Source organism: Corvus cornix, chromosome 17 (assembly GCF_000738735.6).
Source record: "Corvus cornix cornix isolate S_Up_H32 chromosome 17, ASM73873v5, whole genome shotgun sequence".
Classification (NCBI taxonomy): domain Eukaryota; kingdom Metazoa; phylum Chordata; class Aves; order Passeriformes; family Corvidae; genus Corvus; species Corvus cornix.
In genome coordinates this window covers 65,691-83,012 of record NC_046346.1, presented here as the reverse complement: position 1 = coordinate 83,012, position 17,322 = coordinate 65,691, and the positions used below count along the sequence as shown (strand labels likewise).

Genomic DNA, 17,322 nt, shown 5'->3' with positions numbered 1-17,322 from the left:
GTCTCATGCTTTTATTTTGTTGCGTATCAATGTTTTGGAATGAAGTTAATCGAACTGCTTTCAGGTCTCTGCTTCTCCACAGTGAGAAACTTAAACTTCTAAACTATTATGTGTTACAATATTTAACAGTTATTTTTACATGTGGCGCAGTGTCTGTGTGAAAAAGCACTGTACTGCACTGATAATCCTTTAGAGCTGTGCCTTAAGATTGCTACTCTTTCACAGGCTGTGGTTTCAGTAGCTTGTTAAAAATAATACTTCAGTAGCATTCAGTGAATTTAAAAGAACTTAATGTCGTCCACTTGAAAAAAACTTAATGTAAATCAGGATTGAGAACTGGCACCAGAAAGACCTGAATGACACAGCAGGAAGCAATATAAAAATGAACAAATCCTGCAGCCAGATTAAGGGACAAGCTTCAGAGTGGGCACATTAACACTGAAGTTTATGCTAAATTTCAGGTGAAACTTGCTGATAAATGCTCATAATTTTCAGGGAAATTTTCTTTTAGCTGCCCCTATCTTTGTACTGGGTTTCAGTTCCACTTTATTTTAGGCTTCTTAGCAGGTAATAACCACCTCAATAGTCCTAAGTATTTTTCTGTTAACAAATTGAAAAGTATCTGATGGAAAGGCACTACAAACAGAGCTTGTAGCGCAAACTCCTTTTTTTGGGAACCTAGTCCATCGGAAGAACTGGAGGTTTTCAAACTAAAGAACTTACAATTATTTCTGAAATTCTGAATGCATTTGTTTTGTGTCTGCATAAATTTTACTTTGTAATGAAAACCTGTGGTGAAAGACTTTAGTGAAATGTATATTCTTGCTACTAATGCAGCAGATAAGATTTTTCAGGCCTAATGGTGAAACATGAATCCATACAGTTTTTACATTAAACTAGGCAAAACATAATTGCGCTCATAGTCATACTTTTTCTGTCCTAATTTGTGCTTCACCTCCATGGCAGAAATGGAAGATGAACTGCTTTGGTTTTAGGGAAGAAGCTTCCAGTGTTGTGTTACAGCCGAAATGCATCAAGATTTTAGTTGTATGTGCAGCAAGAACATTGTACTCGGCAGTCTCCAACCTCCCAGATGTGTGTCTCTGGGTGAATCTCTGGATGAAGCAACAACTGAAAGTGCATTTTTAAAAACTGCATGTGGCCATTAAGTATAAGACCTTCTCTGAAGCTGCATATGCCAGTGACTGATGCTATGACTGTTGTATTTCACAAATTCTCAATTGTGTGATGGTAGCAAAGACAGGCAGGCAAAAATGCTGTCCTGATGGTATATATGAATGAGGAAGAAAACAGGCTTAAAAACGGTTGTGTCTTTGTTCTCCTTCTAAATTGATGATCTGATGAATAATACTATTGATGATTCCTCTAACAAACTTGTCCCTCCTCTCTGTATTGCTAAAAGTTGTTTTGTCTTTTTGCTTGTCTTGGGGCTCCCTTCATTATTAATTAAGCAGCATAATGGGCTGTTTGCTCAAATGTGGAGAACACTCTGTGGATTAAATCTTTCCACTTACTGCTAGGGAAAAACCCCTTTGCAGTATTTCCTAGTTACAACCCAGCTCACAGTGAAATTCTAGAGTCTAGGCTATGGGAAAATAAAAATACAAGAAATTTGGAATTCATTTTTGTGTTTCGTACAACTTGATGTAAGTCTATATTGCAGAGTGAGTATGGACAGTAAAGCATCTTGCATTTATTTGGTTTGGGGTTTTTTTGGCTCTTACTGGGACAAACTCATTACTGCTTCTCCTGTTTCTTCTTGTGTCTCATGAATCCTCAGTTCAAGGCAGAGGAAGTTGATACCTTCCGTGCTTCAGGGTAGAGAGAGTAGCCTATATAACAAATAGAAAAAGAATGTCTCAAGTAGGGAGAGACTCACAAGGATCATTGAGTCCAACTTCCTGCTCCTTGCAGGGCTACATCAAACTATGTCACTAAGAGTGTTATCCAGACTCACCTTGTACTCTGACAGGCTTGCTGCCATGACCACTTCCCTGGGAAGTCTTGTCTCTCAGACTTTAACTTTTTCTGTTAAAAGTTCATGTTCACATCCTGTTGTCAAACTGTGCAGTGGAATGTTGATGTTTTGGATTGGTTTTGAGGTTTTTTTCTGTTTCAGTTTATTACTTACTTGATGCCAGACACCTTTTGTAAAGATTCTGATGATAATTATACATGGCCTTTCACATCACAAAGTTTCTTCTTGTGTCAACCCCTTAGCGGGTGCGTTTTGGTTAGAGTCCAGAAGCTGACTAAGCTGAGGTTGCTGGAGCCTCCAGGAAGTGATTCTTGTAATGTAGACGGAGCTCTGTTCTGCTGGTGCCTGGACTGTCCCAAGGAGAAGGATGTGGGGCAGATGGCGACTTTCATGGCCACTGTTCCCACTCTCATCACAAGCACCAATGCCACAGCTAGATGTTTAAAAGTGAAATCTCAATTGTTTCCTGTGAAGCCAAGAATAGCCTGGCATTTACTGTGCAACACATTCCACTGTGTTGCAAAGTTCACTGCCTGCTTTTTGCAAACAGCATCAAAGAGCTGGAACAAAACCAGCTTGTCCATGTTTTCTTTGAGGCCTCATCTCTAGAGCTCATAGATGTTTGAGAAGTAATGCATCTGTCTGGCCATTAGGTATATGAAAAGCCCCTGCTTTCTCTTACATGCTCAAGCTGTGAGTCACTATGAGCAGATTGTTTACAGTTTATTCTCAACATGAAGCTGTGAACAAAATTCAAAACACGTGTGAACGTTCCTGTTCACACCTGAAGTACAAACTGACTTTATGGCTCTGCATATTACACTTTGGCACATCCAGCTGTTTTAAGGATGCCAAGAGTTTTTGGAGTTCATTGGTAAAAGTATGAGCAAAACCGTTTTAAAAATTGCTTCCAGGGAGTTCAAGATTATGAAGATGAATTTGTAACAAAAATGGATGGTGTAACCCTAATGTGCAAGAAACAGTGCTTCAGAAATGGTGCCTTTTGGTTATCTGTAAAAATTCATTTTAATCAGTGCCTAAACACACCAGCCAATGAAATTTCTGGGATTTGCATCAGTTCAGTGTTAAATAATCTCTGTCTTTTAGGTCCATCTGACCTGTCAGCAATTATGAAATTCAGCAGGAGACCCACGTGTCCTGATGCCTCAGTAGCAGCAAGTCTATCTACACCTCCTGTACCAAGGCACCGGAAGAGTCACAGCCTGGGAAACAAGTGCGTGATGCCAGTGTCTCATGCTCAGGCAGTTACATGTGTCATAAAGATGTAAGATAGCAGCAGAACATGGTAGTATCTGTCCTTCCCATTTCTTGTATTGCAAGAGTGTTTCAGGCTTTACTGTGTATTCTCTCGGTTTTCTCTTGACACTTTTGTTACTTTTGCTGACTCTATCCTCTGCTAGTGCCAGGCATTGGCAATACTTGAAAGCTGCTTATCCGCTTTGGTCTGTGGATTCCTGGTGTGTCTCCTTTTCCTGGGTTTCTGCTTTTGCTGCCACCAAGGGTGTTCAGGTTTTGTATGGAGAGGAGTCAAAACATTTACAACTTCCCAGCTGCAGAAATTTAATAACTGTTACTGACAAAGAGAAGTAAAATCTGTAACTTGTTTAGGTAGTAAAGGAGCATATGTACAGTAAGTGGTAGTGTATAATTGCCTGCTGATGAGGCAGAGGCTGAGTGGTAATAATGTGAGCCAAGGGTGGCTGTTAGATGACGTAAGAGGGATTTCATGTTCTTCTCTTCTTCCATGTTGCAGTATGATGTGTCAGTTGAGCGTCGTGGAGAGCAAAAGCGCCACGTTTCCCACGGAGCGGCCGCGGCACCTGCTGGATGACAGCGTCCTGGAGTGCCACAGCCCAGCGCGGGGCCACGCGCCCAGCACGCGCCTGGCCAACGGCCTCTCCATAGGTACCGTCCCCTGCTCCTGTCCCAGGGCGCTGCAGACTCACAGATGTCTGAAAAAGTAGGGAATTAGGAAGATCATTAGTTCCCATGCAAAGACTGATTGTTTTCATGGAAGAAAGTAGATCAGAACTGCTACCTGGTCAACGTTAGCTTTCCTCAGTTATCCACTGATGCTTTTGGTAAAAGTGGCATGAAGGAAGATTGGTTTTGTAGATGCTCGGTATGTGACACAAAGTGTTTGTCAGCTTTCACAAGGGGAAAAGCGGATATATATTTTAAAAGCTACATTTACACAAAGAAAACTTTGATTTTAACTATATATTTTAGAAGATGGGAGAATTGTTTGGCTGTACTCTCTGAGAATTAAAAAGAAACGTAAAAAGAACACAATATGGTATTATAATTAATAAAACAATTATTATAATATCAAAAAAGTGATCAAGAATATGTGTTCTAAGCAAGACAAAGCCACCTTTTAAGAGACTAGGACTATTTCTAGAATAGGAAATTGACTGTGAAAGATAGCACATCACTTGGATGAGAGTTAGACACTGAGATGATCTTTGCACTTCTGGAAATACAGGCACAGCTCACTGTGTTAAAACAGAGCATTAGAAGATCAGTCCTGGGCAAATTAAAGCTGTGAGCCAAATAGTTATGCCACAAAAGGAGGGACAAATTGGTGATGGTCTTGGAGGAGAAATAGGAACTTTAGTTATGAATACCATCATACGTATTTTTAATAACTGCTAGCAGCAGCATACTGCTGACATATCCTTTATTAGAGTTGTGTTTGCATCTTGAAAATGAACTGTGATACCATATCTAATAACTTCAGTCGACTTATGGATATTGTGGTACAAATACTGTCTTACAAAGGAGCTGGATTTTATGTTCCTGAAGTGCTCAGCTTCTGAAGTAAAAGCATGATGAAAATTAAAGTAATGGTATTAAAACACAGCAGTAACGTGAGTTAAGAGTGAGATACTATAAATGAAGTGGCTCATGTAAGCCTCTTCCAACTAAAGATTTTACCATGAACTCTAAACACTTCTACTTCAAAACATGATTTGAGTAAATGGTGTCCACAGTACTATATAAAAGAGTATTCTGGTGATCCACATACATTGGCTTTGTATTTTCCCATGGGTGGTTTTCTTACTCCTTCTCTGTACTACTCTCTTTCTAGATAGCAGTGAAAGCTCAGAATTTAGTGAGGAGCTGCCGTCAGGGCTTGAAAGGTGAGTTAGTCTTCATGTACACTCACTGAGCACTCTACAGACTTAGCTAAGAAATTCAAAAATGATCCCTAACATAGGTAAGCCCTAAATCAATAGTTATTTTTATCAAATTATTGATTAGTTAGGGAAAAAGTGGCAAACATTTTGAAATAAAGCACTGTAAAGGTATTGGACCTGAAAAGATTGGGAGCTATCTCTGTCATGTGTACCAAACCCTAACTGTTGAAGTCTCAGACTAGAATTGCCCTCACCAGATGTTTGCATTCACAAACAGGGGTCGTTTATATGCCACGCTGGGGCCTAACTGGAGGGTACCAATCCGAAATTCTCCTAGGAGTCGAAGCTGTGTCTACAGGTACAGTTCAGGGTCTACCTCTTTCATTGTATGGTGCTAAACTTCAATTTGGGTCTTTACGCTTTCCTAGTGTAATGTATTTTGTGTCCAAATATCCTCATATGACCGTAACAATTCACAAAGTCTCCCCTTCCTGCTTGTAAAAACTTCTGCTAATGATAAAGCAGGGTTATGGCCTATTCAGATGAAATTCAGTTTAGTTATTGATTTAACTAATGATGTCTGGCTTCCATTTTGCAGAAAACTAGTCTTTACTTAGGGTTTTATGAAACCTTTACAGAAGCAGGTTTGTCATGAAGGCCATCTTTGACTCCTGTGACAAGTAATGATATTAGAAGGATACCTTCTTGACCCTTTCCCACAATCTATTTCCTGATTTACAGGACAGCTACCCATAACATCTGTTCGTGTCAGAGAGCTATAGTATGGTGTGTTGATTTTGTTCAGTAAAAGGGTATTACCTTGGACCTCAAGTAAGAGAGGGAACATATGCAAACCATATGTTGCAGGCACTCACAGTGTTGCTAGTCACTAAGACATGGACTTTCCAGAAGCAGGTAATCCATTTACAGACCACAGAGAGGTGACACAGAAAATTTTATATAGTTTGAGGGATAAAAATCATTCCTTGCGTATATACCTAACCTGAACTTGATAAATTCTGTGATGCTAGCAAGTGATGACTTATGTTTGAACAGTTAAGAAAATAGGGCCCTGACTCAGTATTCTGCAAATACTGTGATTTAGTTGCCATTTAAATCCAGTCAGATTTTATTTGGTTTAAATTAGTTTGCTTCAGCCATTGTAGAAGTATTGATATAATGTATAAATGTAATTACAGCTGATAACGTCTGATAGCAGTACAAGCTAGAGGTTAGACAGGAGTAAAAATGCATACTTTATAAATTCATAAAGGAATACATTTTGGAACAGTATTTAAGCTATTGTACCTGCTCCTGGAAAATAGTTTTTTAACATGACCATGGTAGATCTGTTTAAAAAACATGCACAAGCTAGAAATATAAAATGTAAGAAGATAAAAATGTGAAAAGGCTGTTAAATCCACAAAGAAGAATTATTCCCTAAAATACATTTCTTATGTTTATCCACTGTCAAGTAATTCTAATGCTTGTGGTCATTCTTCCTTTTCTGAAACCTTTCTACTGCCTCTGTCAAATACAGAATTGGCAAGAATGCACATTAGCAGAGACCAGGCAGGTGCATGCAATGGAAGAAGATGCACCTGCCAGTTGGAAGAGCTGTTCTTCTCTAGATGTGGTTGTGCATGTCACTTGGCACCAGAATGAGTTCATACTCGTTTGTAGACAGAATAGTGTTCCTTTCACAACTGAAAGGTAGATCATGCACGTCCTTTTCCTCATACTCATTATTAGACATGATTTCGTTGGTGCTGATAAACCTTCTCGGTCCATATCAGAACATCAGGGTTGTGATCACATGGGAATGAAGAGAAGTTAGCAGCAGATAACCTACCAATCAGTATTTGGTTGAGACGTTATTAATGGCTGTTTGCATTTCTAACTTTGCTTGCACGTGGGCTCTATCACTTGTATCTCTTTCTCACTGTTGTATGTTGGAAGTTTTTTGTTCATTCTGGAAAAGGAAAAACTATTGTAATCTCTGTACAATAAATTATTTAGCATTTTTATATAGTTTTCCCAACTCTTTTCCAATTAGGCAAGGTATTTTCATTAAACTTAAAATAACATTTGTGGGAGCTCTTATTGCCAAAATTGTAAGCCATAAATTTCCAGAAATTCAGATAATTTCTGTAATTTACTGGAATAAAAAAGAAAATTGCCTGTTTTCACTTTGACTTTGGGTTTCAGTATTTATTCTGTTTTATTTTTTCATGTCTAAGCCCCCAGACTAGAACCTTTTGTTGATTTGCTATTTTTGAAAGATCCTGGTTCCTATTTGATAGCTAGGTTAGGAAAATACATATTCTAGAGTCACATTTCAGATGATACAGTATACGTAAAGCAGTGCAGGATAGATATCTTTAGAGCTAAATTATATTGCTTACTTACCGTCCTTATTTGTCTGCTCAAATACAATAGAGGAATGCTTTGTCTCTCCAGCCCGACGGGCACGTGTAGCTGCACAGCAGGTGGTTCCACAGGAGTCATCACCATGGAAGGGCCTTTAAGAAGAAAGACACTGCTCAAAGAAGGCAAGAAACCTACTGTAAGTGATTCTAACTATAATTATTCCTATGATCGTAATTCATTAGTGGCTGTTTTAATTTTCAGGATTACATTAAACCTGCAGCTTGATACCACATGAAACAACGGTTTTATCAATTGTAATCTTCTGATCAAAGTTATAACAAGGTTGTAACATTTGTGTGTCATTTGATCTACAGCGGTTTTGCTTCTCCCTGCATTTGCAAGTCACGTTTCTAGCTGTAACAGCAGAGCAGGAGTGAAGCAATTGTGTAACCAGCAAGCAGTGTTGTGAGGGCAGAAATAAATCTTGTGGCACTGCCTGATGACCCAGAGCATCCTGATACTTTCCAGCTAAATAACCCTGACAAAGGTAGATATTGCAGGATGGATAATGTCTGCATTACATTTCTGTGACAGGAGGTAGATGAATAACTTTTAACAAGTTTGTAGATTACAGAACTTGCAGTGGCACTCATAAAAGACTGAAGAGGGAGATCTTCAATATAGAATTTTCAAGGGAGGGTGCAAATTCAATTGAACATATTTCTACAATATATTTTGGTGCTTTTGTGGTATCTCATTAAAATGAAAAGGCTGCAGGGCAGCCACCCATAGCACCAAAGTCATGGCAATTCATAGGTAACCTGAATTCATGGGTTTCACATGGTTCTAGTCCTATGCATTTGGTAATTTCTTTGTTTCCTGTAGAGTTGATTGATGTATTTCACATGCAACCCAGTTTAGTTTGGAGCTAAAAGATCTGAAGAATTGCAGAGTTCTCAACTCAATAATTTTTTTTTATCAAAAGTCTAAGATCTGTCCAGCAGAAGGCAACACACTATTCTACTCTGAAACAATCAGTACTGACACTTTTATGAGATAGCCAACTAAGTAGGATTGTATTCACAGCCAGCCATCAAAATTTAGGTCGCTGGGCTGATTTACACCAGGAGACACTCTGTATCTCCATTCCTTGCTTCGGAAATTAACTTTGGTAGCACCTGGACTTGCCTGTGAATAGATTTTTGAAATGTCAGAGATATGCAGAGTTTTTCCTAATTTTTTTCCTTTTTCATTCAGCTCTCCTCGTGGACTAGATACTGGGTTACGCTTTCAGGATCAACTCTTCTGTACTTCGGAGCAAAAGCTTTAAGAGGCACTGAAAGAAAACATGTAAGCTTTAAATTTATTCTAAAAACAGAAACTAAATACTCGTAAGTAGATCTGGAAGGGCATCCAAAGTGTACTTTCTGTTCCAGGCTAAGCCATATTTCTGCACAACTTTTACAGTCAAAAGTTAATCTCTGCTACAGTCTCAGCTATGACTGACTTGTCTGTCTTTTCCAGTATAAATCTACACCTGGGAAAAAAGTCTCCATTGTGGGCTGGATGGTGGCACTGCCTGATGACCCAGAGCATCCTGATATTTTCCAGCTAAATAACCCTGACAAAGGTAGATATTGCAAGATGGACAATGTCTGCATTACATTTCTGTGACAGGAAGCAGATTAATATCTATTAATGAGCTTGTAAATTATAGAGCTTGCAGTGGCACTCATAAAGGACTGAAGAGGAAGATCTTCAATACAGAATTTTCAAGGGAAGGTACAAATTAAATTGAGCGTATTTCTACAATATGCTGTGGTGCTGCTGTGGTGCCTACAGAGGGAGTGCTTTATTTTGACAGTTACTGTAAGTTTTGCAGAAATTCCCCAACCAATGAAATTTCAATATGTCCATGAGTTTCCATGCATTGATCTCCAAGTCTCTGAATAGCTTCCTTAAAATCAGTTAGTATCAAATCCTGACTTAACACTGAGGCCAATTAAAATATCAAACCATTTACCAAAATAAGTCTGCTAAGTAATTATTAAATGCTTTTTAATAATTAATTTTGCAGTGCCATAACTCTTTTCCCTTGATTAAAACTTCAAAAGATAAGAAAACTCCTGGAGTCACTTTGCACTTTGAGTGGTTGCTTACAGATTCTTGAGGCTTTCTTCACTTTTCATGTTTTCAGCTTTGGTGCTGGATATGGAGCTGCATCTACTGTGTGCAGTGCATCTTTTGGGTGTTAACTAAAATGCGTAAAATATTTGATTGCAGGAAACAATTTGCACTAGGACATTGAAGAAAACTAAGTTTACAGATACGAAAAACTTTATCAGAAGCCTCGATGAGAAGAAAGCCAGGATTAAATTAGATCTGACCTACCTGGTCTTTTCTGTGGCTGTAATTTGGCCTTTCTGCCTATGAGGCCACATATGTTCTCATACTTGCTTCCCCCAGCGATTGCTGGGTAACATGCCTCACATGGGCTCTGTTATATTAGCAGCATGATGTTTGAGCATTTGAGGTGCAAATGAATTTAAGAGTTTACTTCAGGACTTTGGCTTCTGCACAGAAATCAGAGTCCTTTGAAACTACGTGTCTGTCTGCAAATTCAGAGTCTTTCATTTTCTTGTTTTTGTAGGCAATGTTTACAAGTTTCAGACTGGTTCAAGGTTTCATGCAATATTATGGCATAAACACTTGGATGATGCGTGCAAAAGCAACAAGCCTCAGGTAAGGTTATGAAAACTATTTCTACCGACTTTTTCCTGTTTTCCAGAAAATCCTTACTAGAAAAGATTTCTCTTTCAATCTGTGTGCACACAAATTCTTGTAGGGACAGACATAATTCCTCATCCATTTTTTCAATAGGAGAAAGAAAAATTATTTGAAATTAGAGAATTCCCATCAAATCAGGTTTTGTGCAGGTCTAGCTATTGGTTTGGTAACCTTAAGAGCATATAACCTCTACTCTTAGTTGCTTCAAGCAAGATAACCTCATCTCTTCTTCAGAAGGGACTGTTTCATGGAAAATGAAAGCAAGCATACTAGGATGGACTCGATGATCTTAGAGATCTTTCCTAAATGTAATGATTCTATGAGTAATTTACAATCTCTTCCAGGTACCTGCTAATCTAATGTCATTCGAATAATTTCCTCTCCTACCTGGTGTGACTTCAAGTGCCAAACTGAAGAAACAGGTTATTGTTCTCTAAGGAGGAAGAGGAGAATGGTTTTCCTGACATGAGCCAGCCACAGATGTTTCAGCACTTTCCTATTAACTTGAAAGTGATTCTGACACAGCTTTTAAAAGCAGAAAGTGAATGTTGTCCCTAGGACCAGATAAAGTCTCATGCACTGAGTGAAATCAGACAAGTTAGATGGACAGAAGCTTAATCCTGACTCCTGCAGGATTCTAGAGCCCTCAACTATTTGTGGTCAGAGACTGCATGAACTGATATTTGACCACAAACTGAGCATCATATCTTCTGCCTATTCTTTTTTAAATGGTTCTTTTTATTGTTAAGCTGCTTTGTGTGACTGAAGAATATTTGGCCCATGTTGGGTTTCAATTCTTTCTAATGCACAGAATGATTGACAGTGTTAACTTGCTCCAAAGTGTCAATTAGAATAGAAAATTGTGGAACAACATTTTTATAATCTAAGTGCACTGAGTTGCTTGGCAATGTGGCTGCCTCAAATTTTCTATTAAATCTCTGGACAATTCTGCTCTTTATATTTGAGCTATTTGGGAAAAATGTATTTTGGCAGAGGACAGTTGGTTTTCTTTTTCATTCAGCTACTTCACTCAGGAACACCCTGGTAATGGATTTAAGGCTGTTTCAATTTACGTTGTGCTGAAGTTTGTCTTTCATTCTTTTACCAGTGACATAGTTGCTTATAAATTTGGTGTTTTGGTTCAGTCTGAATGTTGTTCATTTCAAATCCCTTAGTACAGGGAAGCAGGTAATCAGGTGTTATGTATCACATGGTCCTGGCTCCTCAAAATTATTTCATAACATTGTTTCTGTTCTGTCTTTCTGTGGATGACATGTATATGTTGCAACTTCGGGTCATTAGTACTGGTAGACGGTATTGCTATTATAAAATCATGATGGCAGTGAAAGACTGTCTAACAGTGGAGCAAGTACAAAGAAGCCTCCACACCAGCATCCAGAGAACAAACAATCAAACAAAAAAAGTGTAACTGGGCCTTCTCCTCTGAAAGAACTCTCTCTATGCTGTATTCCTGCTGTGCCCTGGCACTCCTGCAGTCAGAATCTTTTTCTGTTTATATGTTAAATTCATTACTTTTTCTGTTTGTAACTCTTGCCATATGGCATCAATATTCAGACTTCATCAATCACCAGAAAACCTCTTCTGACTTTCCTAAGATCGTGTAGAGGAAAAATTGACAAGTCAGCCTCTACAGACCAGGGAACACTGTGGAAGTCAGTTTAAGTTAACAGAGCCTCTACTAGAACAAGCTCCCTGGCATTAGCAGTATGTATTCTGTGGACTTCCATGATTTTCTACATTTTTATTTTGAGACTTCTCTAACAAAGGAGGAAAGAATACCTGTATTGTTAAATGGAGGTCAAAAGTAAATTTTTTGTTCTTTTAAGAGTTTTTCAGTTACAATCCTGAAAGCCTAATACATACCAGCTTTTCAAAAAAACCAGTTCCTGGTGACAACTGCATTTAGATCCTGGGACACGGGAAAGTGTATGTCAAGTTGACAAAGTTTATTTCATAACTGAGGAACTGTGTGAAAAGAGTGGTAATGCAAAATATATTTATACCATTTTTCTCTTTTTTTGCTAACTTAAGAGAACTTTGAACTAGGAAAAGCATCATTTTCTGCAAGGGCAGAGCATGTAACACCATTAGAGATGGTGTAGAAGCTTTTGAATGTGGTAACCAGTCACCAGTAAATGACTTCAGACTGTTAGACTATGATACAGTCTGAATTATTCTCCACCTATGGACTTCTGTGCTTAGTCATCAATGAGATTAAACATCTTTTCAGTATAGCACAATTGTGAAATTGCTGCACAGTATTGAGAAATTCAGATTGATGGCAGTGTAAGAATACTAGTAAAACATCTTAAACCAATTTTAAATTAGTCTTTAAGTATTAAACAGTTCATAGCTGCTGATTAGACGTGTTATGATGCCATTTGGTACCACTTGCTATTATCTGGGACTTCTATGGTTAATTGAAAGCTGCTATTGAAATACAATGTATTGCCTGTTACTACTGATTGTTACAGCATTTTCACAAAAAATATCACAAACCATACAAGTTTTCCTCCATCAAAGAGAATAACTGCAATCTCTATGTAAAAGTAAACATTATGTCAAAATTACTGTTTTCAGAATTGTGAAGATATAAAAACTGTAGGTAATATTATTAGTTTATTAAATGTGCAATTTTGATGAAATTCAGTGCCAAAATGCATGTTTTTCCAAATAGCACTAAAAGGAGGCAAAGAAACTAGTTTTCAAATTGAGACTGACTTGTCACATTATAATGTTAACCAATTTCAACATTTTGGTTTGTTTTGTGTGGAAACTGTTGCACTATTTTTGGCTGTATTTTCCAGCAGTCCACTGCATGCCCTTTGTGTAAAGGATTCTTTCTATAATTCTTGTGAACTGTCTCACCTGTAAGAACTCTGGTGTCGGAATCTAGATTTTTGGCAAAGTATTTTGTTACCTCAGTCTTGTATCAAGTTGCTGCATTTTTCAGTTTGTTACATTGATAATAATGATTGTTTTGCTAATTAAATACTTTAATGTAAAAAAAAGTTTGTTTACTACAACAGTAATTGCATTTGGTTGTAAGTTTAAAAATGTGCAGGGTATGTATGCTGTTGACAATAAAATATTCCGAAAAAGAACAGTAGAGGTACGTTAGGAATGTTTTAGCTCAAAGGCAGCATGCATGTTTTATTTGTGAATGAATGATAATACAGTTGAACAGACTTTATAGAGCATAGTGTCTAGCCATTTAGTAGTATAAATACAACAGAATCAACATTTCTAGGATAAAATTGAAAAAGCCTCCAAATTTGCAGCTTTTTCAAGTGAGATTTGGAAAGTCCAAAGAAATAGAGAGAAACTTAAATTTTTCTTTGCACTTAAGATTTAACTCAGCAGGTTTGCAGATGACACCAAGCTGAGTGGTGCAGTTGCCACAGTTGAAGACTGGGGCCATCCAGAGGGGCCTGGACAAGCTTGATGAGTGGCTGGGGCTGACATATTTCTAATGAACACATCAAGAGCAAGTCTGCTGAGGACTCAGGTGCTGGTGGATGAGAGGCTGGATATATTCGGGGCTGCATCAAAAGCAGTGTGGGCAGCGGGTGACAGAGGTGATTCTGCCCCTCCACTCAGCTCTTGTGAGACCCAATGTGGAGTGCTTCATCCAGCTCTCGAGTCCTTGGTACAGGAAAGACATGAACCTGTTGCAGTGGGTCCAGAAAAGGGCCACAAAAATAATCAGAGAGCTGGAGCACCTCTTATGAGGAAAGGCTGAGACAGATGGAATTGTTTAGCCTGGAGAAGAAAATGTGCCAAGGAGACGTTATTGCCGTCTTTCAGTACTTAAAGGGGATTACAGAAGAGATGGGGACAGATTTTTTTAGTAGGGCCTGTAGTGATAGGAGAAGGGATAATAGTTTAAAACTAAAGGAAGGTTGATTCAGACTAGATACATGGAAGACATTTTTTGCAGTGAGGGTAATGAAACACTGGTTTGGGCAGAGAGGCGGTGGATGCCCCATCCCTGGAAGTGTTCAAGGTCAGGTAGAAGGGCTCTGAGCAACCTGGTTGAAGATGTCCCTGCTTATGGCAGGGGAATTGGACTATGTGATGCAGCTAAAACCATGTTTTATTTCTTATGCAAGGTAAATAGGCTCCAGATTATGAGTGGCAATGAAGGTCCTTTAATTTCTGCAGAAACATAATTTCATGAGCAGTTGCCTGAGAGAAAAATTACATGTGAAAATGAGAATTGTCTGAGTGAAAAATTAATGTGAAGATGAGAGCAAAACAAGCTAATATAAAAAAAGTTACTTCTACAGCTGAAGAGGAAAGCATTGTAAATATTTTATAAAGGAAGGATCTGTAAGTGTCTCTCATTTCTATCAAGTGGTTCTTTTCACTGACAGCATCAGTTAAAATGGGAAAATTGACTGGAATTCTCCTCCTTCCCATAGGTAACAAGATAGAAAATAAACAAAGTGAGCATGTTAGGAAGGAAAACCAACAATCACAATATCCCAGGTTGACACTGTTATGGAATCAAATTGCAGGGGGGAGAGAGGACTGCTTTCTGCATTGCTGTATTTCACTATAAGGTAATGTGCTTTTGTCATACAACACCCAAAGTAGTGAAGAGCTCATTAAATGCTCATTATATCCAAGCATCTTGTCTTGTAACCTGGAAGAGTAAAAACAGAATGAAAAATTAAATAACTTTGTCCCTACTCTGGATGCAAGGCTGTGCTAGGTGTGCAAGGGATGGCACTAGCACACTGCATTCGTTTTTCTTCTGAAATCATTAATGGTTGATTGTGGTATTTCCATAGCTCTGATCTATTACTCTGGAGATTTGTCTATCAAATCCGGAAAATACACAATATCTTGGAGCGTGTTTAAAGGGGAAGAAAAAAGTCAACGTGTACGGGTCTCAGTAGACCCCAGATGTAAGAGCATCTCAGATAATTATATTAGGAAGGATGGAAACACCCATTTTGCATCAACTAAAACACAGTGGTCCACAAGGAAGTGCAGATAGTAATGAACTGGAGGAAGTATCCTTTGTATTTCTGGACTTTGTCAGTAGCCATGTTCTCTCTGCCAGAAATCAGCTTCCAGGAAGAATAGACTGTGGTGGGAGAAGTGTTGCAAATGATTACTTGCTTCAGATGATCCATGTTTTGGCTTTGCAAGCGTGATGTAACTGAATATAAAGCAAACAAGCAAGTTCAGAAAACAAATAGATTTGTTCTAGTATAGATATAGAGAAAAGTCCATCAAATTCTGCAGAATAAAAATAGCAAACAACCAGCTAGATAAATTATTTTACATACAATTTTTTAATGATACCACTGTCACAATAAAATAAAAATACAATTTGTGAACACAAAGGAACACCCTAGAACACTTGGAAACAGTGGAAGATAGTTGTAGTAAATGGTTACCGTTTCTTGTAATAATACAAAACTATAAAATCGAACCAGACATGAACACAATGAATATACGTCTTGTCTTGTTGAAGGTAATGTCATACTCTCTCATGGGACAAACAGACAAAAAAATAGAAAGCAAAAGAAAGGGCAACTAGCTGGTGCAGAAGGTGAAGGTTTCAAAAAAACCCACCAAGCAACAATTCCTTTTAGATTACAAGATGCTTTTTGTTGCATGCAAGTACAGCATACTTGGAAGTCCATCTAGTCCTGTCTGCATTGTTTAGCAGTGCAATTGTTTTAATTCTTTCAACAGCTGGGGGAGGGCCAGGGAGTAGTTTTTACTTCACCTACCAGCCTCCAAGGCTGTACATTTTTAACTGCTGAGGAGACTTGATCTTCAAATCCTGCTGTGAGTTTTTACTGGCTTCCCCGTCCCCGTATATATTTATGGAAAGGAGAGGTGATGGGGGGCACACATAGACCGTGAACACAATTCACTGCTAGGCTTACATGGAGCTGCCAGCCTTGGTATGCACTATGAGGGGTGTAGGCGTTTGAGATCACCAACTGATGATTGTGTTTGAATTTAAAACTTTTCTAAATTTGCTGACTTTTTGGACTGAGAAAAGGGGGAACCAGAGAAGAAAGGGTCTTAAGGTGGTGGTGTGGGTGGGTGTTGTTGATGTTTTTATTTTTCCTTGCCTATGCTTTAAGGTGAATGGGCCAAATGAGTCCTTTGTGTCTTGAAGTGAACCCTTTAGTCTCCCTTCTTACCTGTCTGAACTTCATTGTTTCTTTTACTATTTACTAGACAGAATAAACAGAATGTGAACAAACAGTGAACTCTCTGTTTCCACAGAAACACTGGAAACTTGTCACTGTACTTCAGGATGTTTTTTAATGTGGCTAAACATTCCCCTCACTCTAGTTAATTAACAATTAACAGCCGCTAAGGAAAGCTGTGCCAGGAAAGAGAAACGTATCAGTATGACATCTAATTGACAATGACATAGGTGCTTCTGCTAGTTATTTCTACTGAGTCATAGTTAGACTGAGAGACACACCTCTTTCTGACTCCCACTCTTCATCTTCGTAATCTTCTGACATTATGATAGGGGCTAGGAGATTTCAGTGCAGAAACAGGAAATCAAAGGTGAGTATGGAAGTGTGGAGTCACTTCCATCTATGAGGTGTTACTTTACAGTTACTTTAGAAAAGAAGAGTACTCCAGGCATGAGCAGAAGCCCTCTGGAAAATCCATAGTCTCCAGGGCAAATTGATGCAGCTCTGGCATTTTGGAACAGGTTTATGAAAGTAAATGTGCAGTCTTAAAGTGAAAGACATTTCCTAATAATTTTTTGGTTTGTCATGGGGTTGATGCAGTTTTGGTGGGGTTTTTTTCCCTAAGTATCTGGTCTATAAGCATGTATGTTGAGTTCTTGTACCTCAGTCAAAAAGGAAGTACCTTTTAAAAGCATTTTTTCAGAGCCCTGTGGGTACTGATGATCCTGACCAGCCCACCTGCCACCCTATCACGGGCTCAGGAGCCCATTTAAGCTCCGTTCTGGGCCCTCAGCCCCTGCCT

The 17,322-nt window shown here is 38.6% G+C and overlaps 1 protein-coding gene across 12 annotated transcripts in view; it reads left to right on the top strand.

Moving 5' to 3' along the window:
• Nucleotides 1–17,322, top strand: part of RALGPS1 (Ral GEF with PH domain and SH3 binding motif 1) — an 85,789-nt gene that overhangs the window by 67,561 nt on the left and 906 nt on the right. For 6 of the 12 annotated variants that reach the window (XM_039561718.1, XM_039561717.1, XM_039561714.1 and 3 more), the window contains 8 exons: nt 3,107–3,233; nt 3,774–3,925; nt 5,112–5,163; nt 5,438–5,518; nt 7,600–7,726; nt 8,788–8,880; nt 9,055–9,160; nt 10,181–10,272. In XM_039561718.1, coding sequence (XP_039417652.1) covers nt 3,107–3,233; nt 3,774–3,925; nt 5,112–5,163; nt 5,438–5,518; nt 7,600–7,726; nt 8,788–8,880; nt 9,055–9,160; nt 10,181–10,272 — 830 coding nt within the window. Of the gene's footprint in view, nt 1–3,106; nt 3,234–3,773; nt 3,926–5,111; nt 5,164–5,437; nt 5,519–7,599; nt 7,727–8,787; nt 8,881–9,054; nt 9,161–10,180; nt 10,273–10,661; nt 13,448–14,762; nt 14,904–17,322 lie in introns of those variants that run through there. The other 6 variants (XR_005603253.1, XM_039561721.1, XM_039561720.1 and 3 more) reach the window with 6 other exon arrangements.